This window comes from Arachis ipaensis, chromosome B3 (genome assembly GCF_059453495.1).
Source record: "Arachis ipaensis isolate K30076 ecotype BB chromosome B3, ASM5945349v1, whole genome shotgun sequence".
Classification (NCBI taxonomy): domain Eukaryota; kingdom Viridiplantae; phylum Streptophyta; class Magnoliopsida; order Fabales; family Fabaceae; genus Arachis; species Arachis ipaensis.
Window position 1 is genome coordinate 131970474 of NC_142438.1, and position 10201 is coordinate 131980674.

The 10201-nt window shown below is 31.7% G+C and overlaps 1 protein-coding gene across 2 annotated transcripts; it reads right to left on the minus strand.

Moving 5' to 3' along the window:
• Positions 1-295: 295 nt before the first annotated feature.
• LOC107631027 (protein GID8 homolog) lies at positions 296-4539 on the minus strand. Of its 2 annotated transcripts, none has more exons than XM_016334336.3 (7): positions 4364-4539; positions 4144-4257; positions 2908-3067; positions 2684-2790; positions 2352-2483; positions 1933-2089; positions 296-805 (listed from the first exon to the last, which is right to left on the minus strand). In XM_016334336.3, the coding sequence occupies exons 2-7, from the start codon at positions 4192-4194 to the stop codon at positions 684-686; spliced, it is 729 nt and encodes a 242-aa protein (XP_016189822.1). In that variant the 5' UTR covers positions 4195-4257; positions 4364-4539; the 3' UTR covers positions 296-683. The 2 variants fall into 2 exon arrangements, with proteins under 2 accessions (XP_016189822.1, XP_016189823.1); XM_016334337.3 differs by having other exon boundaries at positions 4144-4267; positions 4364-4537.
• Between the last annotated feature and the right edge of the window lie 5662 nt (positions 4540-10201).

Below are 10201 nucleotides of genomic sequence, written 5' to 3' on the forward strand. Positions count from 1 at the left end.
TTACTGGCTCCATGTCCATGGATCATACCACAAATAGGTTTGCTTGCAAAATGAAAATACAGTTATTTTTTTATAAATAGGTTTGCTACCACGAATCAAGTGCGATTTTTTATAGTTAGCGCATGATCTTAATTTCACTAATCGCGTTTACCAGTTAAGCTTTTCCGATTAAGTTTACCTAAGCTTTATTCGTTTAGGTGAACTTTCGAATTTAATTCACTTTTAGCTGTTTGTTAATAGCACATTATTTATCTAGCTATCCGAGCTAAATCCAGCTAGAACACAATGTCAAAATAGTAAATGCCTGGGAGGTAAATGTAATCACTAATCACGAGTCCAGAACAAGAAAAATCAATAGTGCAGGACAGATTACACATTTAGGAGTTAAGACAGCGAAAGTGAAAAGATCGCCTACACTCTGGAAGCAATTTCAGGACAAATTCTATAGATTGTAACGAAAAGCATGCATATGAAAATGATGCAAACCCCAAGTTTAACGAAAGAATTGATAAATGTACTGAATTATCTTTTTACAACGGTATAACACCACTTAAACGAACTATCTTCGAGAATCTGGACATTGGATTGGCCATGTTCGGATTAAATGTCGCATTTCATGCCAATGATGACCATATCTTCATCTAAAACTTGCACGATGCAATTGCAAGTAAACTTACAAGCATTCAAATAGCAGGGTCTTCTAGTACAGCCTTGGATAGATCATTAATGTGAGGATAAGCAGCTTTCTCATCCAACTCTTTTTGGGCCCATATCAACATCTTCAACAAGCTTGGAAGTTTAGGATCTGATACAACAAAAGTCAGGCAAGGTTATTTAATCCAATTGTGGAGGAATGGAACAAGACCAAAAAAACAGGTGCAAATTTCAAACTGGCAATCCCCCAGTTAGCAAAAGCTGACAACTATATCTCTATAACCAAAGAAAAACAAATTTAATATCAGTCACTCAAACATTATATACAGCCACTACCCCATGCTTTGCTATTATGCATATATTCTCTTGTTAGGCATGTATCCTTTGGACTTGGTTCCACATATTTTTAATCTACTTGCAGAAATAAAAATAACGAAGTTTTAGAAGAAATTTTAAATCACCAAATGGAAGAAAATTCTCATTGCTCATCTCTCAAGTGGAAGCAAATTGAAGCCCATAAGTCATACATAGACAACTCATTCCTGGCTTTACAAGTATTAGGCTATATATAGTATAACGGATAACAGAATGTGGTTAGAGCTAACAACCACTACTATAAATAGCATATCTCTTGTTTTTTTTTTCCAAAGTTAGGATTGAGACTCAAACTCGCGACCTCCAAGTGAGTATGGAGAGACTATGCCATTTGAGCTATAACTCGTTGGCAGCATATCTCTTTGTATCAGAACATAACACATTGATATCAATTCAATACTTTCAGTTTACTTCCATATTCTCTCTTTCTATATGAAAAGCTCATAACAAGCCAAGTCTTTAATTCAAGTACATATATGATGAATTAAAAGCACATCCAAACATGCTTTTGACGTCCCCTAATGACATAACATGGAATAAAAAAACTACAAAATGATAGTATCATATGTGCACTCCTTGTCCTCTTGCAATTTATATTTGTTAAAGGGGGGCATATATAATATATTTCAGGTAATGAATAAGTTACAAGCACAACAAGTTCAAATCCATCTTTCGGTGCAGACATAGAATCTCAGAAAATTATGCCCAGAAATTTTATAACATCTGCTAATTTGCTATGCTACCTAACGAACTGTACAAGTCAATCAGGAAAAGCTAGTAGGAATACATGCTTGTTAGACAGATTCCTCAGATGTATATATGTGGAATATGACAAAGTAAAAAAACCAGGGTCCATGCTCAAGTCATAAATACTAGGAAACAGATGGTGCAGCAGATATAGACCTTTTTCATGACTCTGGCTTGTAAGGATGGCAGCATTCACCTCACTTGCCGTCTTTAGACGCTGTGATATATCAAGAAGCTCTCCAATAGGACAGTTAGAGACATCTTCAAAGGCAAGAAGTGCAACAGTCCTCTCCAAATCTTCTAAGAAGCTTTGCTGGAGGTAATTAAAAAGTTAAATTAAGCATTAGTGGGTAACACTAGTGCAACTAATAACGCTATATAAAAACTTTTCTGTGATGAAAAATTATTTTCACATTTTGCATCTTTCCAAGCTTCATTCAACCAGAGTAAACTAAGGGTGCAAGCAATCAACCACTAAAAAAGATAAATAAGCTAATAAAATACTTCATTAATCAAGATAGCACATAGGAAAATATAGATTAAAAAAAAAAAAAACTAATCAAATTTAGACTTACATTTTCCTCCCCCCTTGGGGCAAGCTCCTCCTGGGCAAACTCTAGAGCTTCTTCTACTTTTCCATTCCGAATCAGTTCTATCAGCCGCTGTTGTTGGAGATGGAAAAATAGTTGTGGATTTGTATCTAGTATCTGCAAACAGCATTTCAAAACAAATATTAAGTTCATAAATAGATGAACAAAAATCTGATGATTACACCAAAAATTGTATTACATGCATTGTGGTATATAGTAGATGGGAACAGGTTTATTCATATAAAAGTAATTAACGTACTATATTGTTAACGCTGCATTACAATTGCAAGGGTAAACTAAAGGTATTGACAACCTACCTCCGGATTTAGGTCATTCACTTTTTCAATTGCGTCCTCAACATTACCACTTTGTACTGCCTTCTTAACAGCCATGCGATCAGTGATTGTTGCGAGATCTATGTCTGCTGTGTGTCTATAAGGAAAACCAAAGCAGAAAACAGCAAAGACATGATTCCAATAAAATAATGAAAAGAAATACATAAGTTAAAAGAAGCAGCGAGACATGGTTTAATGAAGGATACGTTCAGTTCCAGACTCCATCTGGAATTTCTCAGCAGCTTCAACATAACCCTCAGTCACAAGGAAATTCATGACCAATTTATTCATGTCTTCTTTCCTGATCTTCACATCATTAAGCTTCTTCTCCCACTCTTCTCTTGTTATCACCTTCTTTGATGCAGCCTTAGCACAAACAAGTTCAAAGAAAAATGCATTAGCATGCCACTGCAGAGATATTTGTAATTCACACATTCCATTAAGTCCGCATAACACTGTCCACAATTACTTCATTCTCGATACACAGTAACTTCCGGAAGAAAAAAGAAACAACCAATTGAATAAATTGAGCAATAAGTACATAGAACATCGCAATTCTTCAACCATTTTTAATCGGATAAAGTATTATTTTGGTTCCCAACATTTGGGCCGAATCCTAATTTGGTCCCTAACGTTTCAAACGTCCTATTTCAATCCCAAAAACCTTCAAACGTCCTATTTCAATTCCAAAAAGGTTTTAAGCGGGTCCAATGCTGTCGCACCATTAAATTTGACACAAATAATTCGCATATTGAAGTGCCAATAGCATTCGATTTTAGTATATAAGTAAAATCGATCTACCAACGTCCAACAATCACTAATATAAAAGTTTTCTTTTGATTTTGAAGCATTGATGATTAAATGTTAGAATTTAGAGTTTTGTATTAAAAATATGAGGAGAATAAGTGTTACAAGAAGGTTTTGGTTATATTTTTTTCGCATAAAAGAAGACATGACTTAATTAGCAACGTTATTCACGTCCATGTCACTTATTTTTTTAACTATTAGTGTCAAATTTAACTGTAGACAACATTGAACCTGTTTAAAACATTTTGGGACAGAAATAGGACGTTTAAAAAGTTGGAGACCAAATTAGGATTTGGCCCAAGCATTGGGTACCAAAATAGTACTTTACTCTTTTTAATTTTAACATAGTATAACATAAGAAAACACCTCACACGCTAAACTAAACCAATCTCCTCCCACTACCCTATCATTACAATCAAAGCATCGCATAAAGCATTTCACAATCAGTGAAAGGAAATCTCAAAATTACATTAAATCCGAACTATCTTTCTAAATCTATTCAGAATCATGCAAATAAACGTAAAACAAAGCATCATCAGCTGTTAATTAAGGAAACACAAATAGGGAATTCTTTGCTCAAAACTAATACCTAAAGAAACTGTTAAAAAATAAACAAATAAAAGTAATTAAATTACCATTGCCTCGATTTCTGCGAGCTCACGAATCACAATCCAGAATAGTGACATCAGTGCACCAGCTTCAACTCCATTAAGTCCGAGGCGGAGCGAAACGACGACGGTCTCCCTGCACTGCAAGAAACTATCGAAACCGTTAAATTATATATTCCTGAACTAAAATCCAGGTCAAAACCAAACAACAAAAAAGAAAATAAAGGTCGGCAGAATGTGATTTTACCGCAAAAAGTATTTTCAGGGAAAATATAGTAGAACTGTTATTTTCCGGGAAAGTAATGCCGACAAAAGACGATTCCGCAATGAGTGTCTATGTAGGTTCTGGCGACCCTTCTCTCTCTTCGCACACGCAGAGCTAGCTGGGGGCCTGGAGGGTGCAAGAACTTTCGGTCGATGGCTGTGGTCGGTCCGAACCCGGTTTGTTTTTAGCGGGTTCATCTTAATGGGCCGCACTTTTATGTTTAGCTAGGCCCATTTTAGAGTCTCATCTAAAATCAGATCGGGACCAACCCACTACTGAACCGTTGGATTTGATCAAGCAATATTCCTGAAGAACTCACCCCGACCCAAAAGATTAAATTAAATAAAATAAATAAATAAAAGGATCAAGGAATATTCTTTTGACACAACAATTATATGTTGAGTAAATAGCCAAAATCGTCCCTGAAAGATATTCCGATCTCCATTTTTGTTCTCGAAAGATAAAGTTAATCGAAATCGTTCCCGAAAGATACACGATTGGTCACGTTAGTCCTTCCGTCAGTTGGATGATGACGTGGGAGGTTAATGCCACGTGTCACAAGATGATTGATTGACGTGTCAGCTCAGTGACACCTGGCATGCCACGTGTCAGGTCAGTGACACGTGGTATGCCACGTGTCAGGTCAGTGACACGTGGTATGCCACGTGGCATTTGACATATAAAAAAATTATTTATAATCAAAATAGTCCTTGAAAGTTACGTAAGTCATTTTCATCCCTGAAATTTTAAAAATTAATTAAATTAGTCTTTATATAATTTTTTTTATTTTTCTTGATAATATTAAATTTAAAATATTTTTTGCTACTACTAATTTTAATAGAAATGTAATTGACAATCAAAAAATTAGTAATTATATCTTTTCTTTTTAAAATTTTTTTTAATAAAATTATCTCTCTCCTATTATATATATATACTCAAAATTAAAATTTATGTATGTTAACCTAAATGAAGGTAATACTGTAATGAAAAAAAAATGTATAAATTTTTATTAACTTTGTTTAGGTTAACATACATAAATTTTGATTTTGAACATATAACTTTGTTTAGGTTAACAAATACATACATTTCAATTTTGAATATATATATATATATATATATATTCCAACAAAATGTAATAATGTGAGAAAAATATTTTAGAATAGAAAATAATAAGAGAGATTTTGACAAGAATTAAAGGAGAGAGATAATTTTATTGAAAAAATTTTTAAGAAGAAAAGATACAATTACTAATTTTTTTATTGTCAATTACATTTCTATTAAAATTAGTAGTATCAAAAAATATTTTAAATTTAATATTGTCAAGAAAAAATAAAAAAAATTATATAAGGACTAATTTGATTAATTTTTAAAATTTCAAGGATGAAAATGACTTACATCTGAACTTTCAAGAACTATTTTGATTATAAATAACTTTTTTTACATGTCAAGTGGCATGCCACGTGTCACTGAGCTGACACGCAACCAATCATCTTGTGACACGTGGCATTAGCCCCCACGTCATCATCCAACTAACAGAAGGACTAACTTGACTAATCGTGTATCTTTCGGGGACGATTTCGATTAACTTTATCTTTCGAATATCAAAATAGAGATCAGGGTATCTTTCAGGGACAATTTTAGCTATTTACTCATTATATGTTTGTTAATATTTTTAACTTTTTGAACCAGAAAAATTTTTTTAAAAGAAATTCAGTCATGAAATTAATTCAAATAAGACAAAAAAAAATCATTGTTAAATCTCACGTGCTAAATGAGAGGTTAACGTTTTCATTAACAATGTAAACTCTAAATGTATAATCGAGAGATATTTAAAATATTAAGAATAAAATTAAAATAAATTAAAAGTCAAATATATTTTTAAAAATTTCTCTCAAAATTTTAGAAATAAAAAGTGTTTGTACCATGGCCTGAAAATAAAGTTATAATTCGAATAAAGCTAATCTAACTATTCAAAGCATTTATACAAGTCCAGATTCAATAAGATTAATCTAGATATATTTGGAACATGAGCGTCTTAAATCGCGCTAATCTAACTATTCAAAGCACCTATATAAGTCCAGATTCAATAAGATTAATCTAGATATATTTGGGATATGGGCGTCGAAAATCGCGCGTCGGTTTAACTTGTATGACAAACAAAATCTTGTCATCTACTATTTTAGATATTATTTATATCTTAGCCTTTAGCACAAGGTATCTTAAATATTGAGATAGAAACTATCTATTATTACAAGTGAAAAGATATAAAAATGATGGTTAAATCATTATGTACTTCTATAAATATCACATCAAATTCAAATATTTTCAATCTCAGTTCATTTAAATTTGTATAAAATTCTTGTTAAATCAATATTTCTTATAAGTACATCTGCCACCATCTAAATAAAGACACAAGCTATAATTTTTATCTAAAAAGGTTTAGATATCACGTTCAAATCTAAATCCACTTCGAATTTAAGTAACACATCGAAATAAAAAGTATGATTTATTTTTCTATAACTCATCTTACATCAAACTTTTAAATTTATATCTAATATAAAAAATCAGTTACAATTTTTAAAATTATATGAACCTAAATAAATATTTGATAAAATTATAAATACTTAGAGAATAATTAAACCATATTTAAAATAACATACGCCACACACTTTTTTATTGATCTATTTATTGTAAAAACTTAATATAATTTTAATATACATTATAAAATTATTATTCACAGAAAAAATCTTGAAATTTATAATTATCACAGATAGAAATGAGAAGAGTTATTAACCTTAATCTATGATGATAATGGTGTTAGAAAGAATTCACTTTGTCTATTCCTTTGCCTTCTTAATTCTTTCTTCAATTTAGTTATTATTGGTGAGTGAAGAAAAAAGACTTCATAGATAAGAAGAGAAGACTGAATTCTGATTTCTTTTTCATGAAAACCAACTTCCATCAAGTTGGTTACATTTCAAAATAATCATGCAACTTTCTTTATTTTATTATTTTAATAAAATATTTATTAAACCAATAAAATAAGACACATCACACACATGAGACATCATATGATAATATAATGTCTTACATTCTCCCACTTGGCTTATGTGTCGTTATTTTAATCGATGGTTTAAGAAAATATTTATCATAATGCTCATTTCTAAGCAATTACTTGCATAGCTTAATTTATCATGATAAGAATAAAACTAACATGAGTCATAGCGGTTGTACGTCACCTAATCAACATAGTCTCTTCTATGTACTACAAAATTAGTCACATTTTTAACATGAGCCATAATTAGGAAGTATATAATATAATTAGTCCAACAATAATGTCTTCATTGCAAGACAAGACCTGATTATTCTAATTCTATTATATATACAACAAATTAAAAATCAAGTAATACAGAAACATTAATTCATCTGAGCTCAAAATGTCAATATTCATATAACACAAACTTCATTAAATATACATTGATCCTATAAATTCATAGTACCCATCCTTTCAACATAACTAGTAAATATTTTGGACGGTAATCCTTTGGTCAAAAGATCAGCAACCATAGTATTGGTGTTAATGTGCTCTATTGACACTCTTTGTTTCTGAACTTCTTTTTTAATGGCAACGTATTTCAATTTCATATGCTTAGCACCTTTAGAATACTTGTCATTTTTTGAAAAGAAAACTGCTGCAGAGTTATAACAATAAATTTTCAGCGGCCTAGCAATATTGTCAATAATTTCAAGCCCTGAAAAGAAGTTCCGGAACCACTTAGCCTGAACCATGGCCTCAAAGCACGCCACAAATTCAGCTTCCATTGTAGAAGTAGCAATTACTGACTACTTCGCACTCTTCCATGATATTGCTCCTCCAGCTAAGAGATACAAATAACCAAAAGTGGATTTTCTTGTATCTGCGCAACCGAAAAAATCTGAATCTGAATATCCAATCACTTCAAGGTGGTTAGATCTCCTATAAGTAAGCATATGTTTCTTTGTCCCTTGCAGATACCTTAAAACTTTCTTTACAGTTTTCTAATGATCCAATCCTGGGTTACTTTAGTATCTGTCAAGCATACCAACTGCAAAGCTGATATCTGGCCTTGTGCAAGTCTAAACATACATCAAACTCCCAACAATAAATGCATATAGAATTCCTTCCATCTGTTTCCATTCCAAATTATTCTTTGGATATTGCATGAGACTAAACTTGTCTCTTTTTTGAATTGGAACGGGTGATGCTAAGTATTGTGTCATTCTAAATTTCTCTAATACTTAATTAATATATAATTTTTGAGACAATCCTATTGGTCCTTATGATCTATCTCGGAATATTTCTATTCCAATCACATAACTTGCCTCACCCATATCTTTCATTTCAAAGTTATTAGAGAGATATTTCTTAGTCTCGCTTAATAGACCAAGATCATTAGATGCAAACAAAATATCATAAGCATATAGAACTAAAACAATGAATTTACTCCCACTGACCTTCAAGTATATACACCGATTAACGGTATTTTTCTTAAATTCAAAGGACAGAATGGTATCATTAAATTTGATCAACCATTGGCGAGATGCTTGTTTAAGTCCATGGAGGATTACCATGTGTTCATAACACGCAGCGGAAGAAAAGAAGATAATCCTAAAGATCTATTTTGTGCTTAAATTTTATTCCAATAATATACAATATATAGATCAGATCTAAATACCTGTGTACGCTAGTAAAAATCACTTTCTCCTTCGACGGTACGAAGGCGCTATGCATACCACACCGAGACCAACCTTTACTGTCAACTCCTTGACCAATGGACATCTGATCTAAATTGAGAAACCTCTTGCAACTCTTTGCACGCCATAAAATTCTTCTCCAAGAATCAGGCCCACATACGTTTATGTGTGTAGAGATAACGGAATAAAACTCTTGTTATTCTCGTCTTAACTTTTCGGTACTATTGACGTACATGTATATAGTATGAGATTTGTTACTGATTTTAAATTTGATTCTCAATTCAAATTTAAATCATATCTTAAAATTCCAAATCTGAATCATTCAAATTTATGAATCATATCATAACTCAATTTGAAAACAGAATCAGTTAGGATCTCATCCAAATTTAGAATTCAAGTTTAGAAATAGAATAACTAATTATTCTCAAATCTCATTTAATATTCTCAATTATCATATTATTATTATATTCTTGGTGTTAGCAAAGAATATAATAATATTCCATTTGAATTAATATAATTATTTATTTGATCAAATCAAAATAATAATTAAATAATTCTATAGCAAAGTTTAGAACACTCGTTACTGTGTGACCCCATAGGTTCAATACTAAACGGGTAGTAAATTAGTCTTACTAAATTTACTAATCAAGGTTAGCGTCTAGCAACACTCCTCAACGACCCGATAGTTTGAAGTAATCTATTTTTACTAAGAACCTTCAGAAGAACAAAGTATAATTCCTTCCATCTTTCCAGCTCTTGGTTAACTCTTAGAGTATGGTTTAATTATCAAACTCTAACTTGTTACCATTATTATAATGAACTGTGAATGACCTAAGAAACTCATTTCTTCATTCATTCAATCTCCTTGGTCAAGGTTTTATTCATCTCAGTCATTATAATCATAGAGCTCAAACTCTTTACCGAGAGTTGACGGATTCCTTGTTGACTAATCATTAATTCTACAAGTATTTAAATCATACCCAATATCCATTCAACTAGCACCCTAGGGTATTAGGTGTCTGGAATCAAAGTATAATAAATACATTGTTAATTACTATGACAGTCGCAGGTCAAAGGAAACTCTAT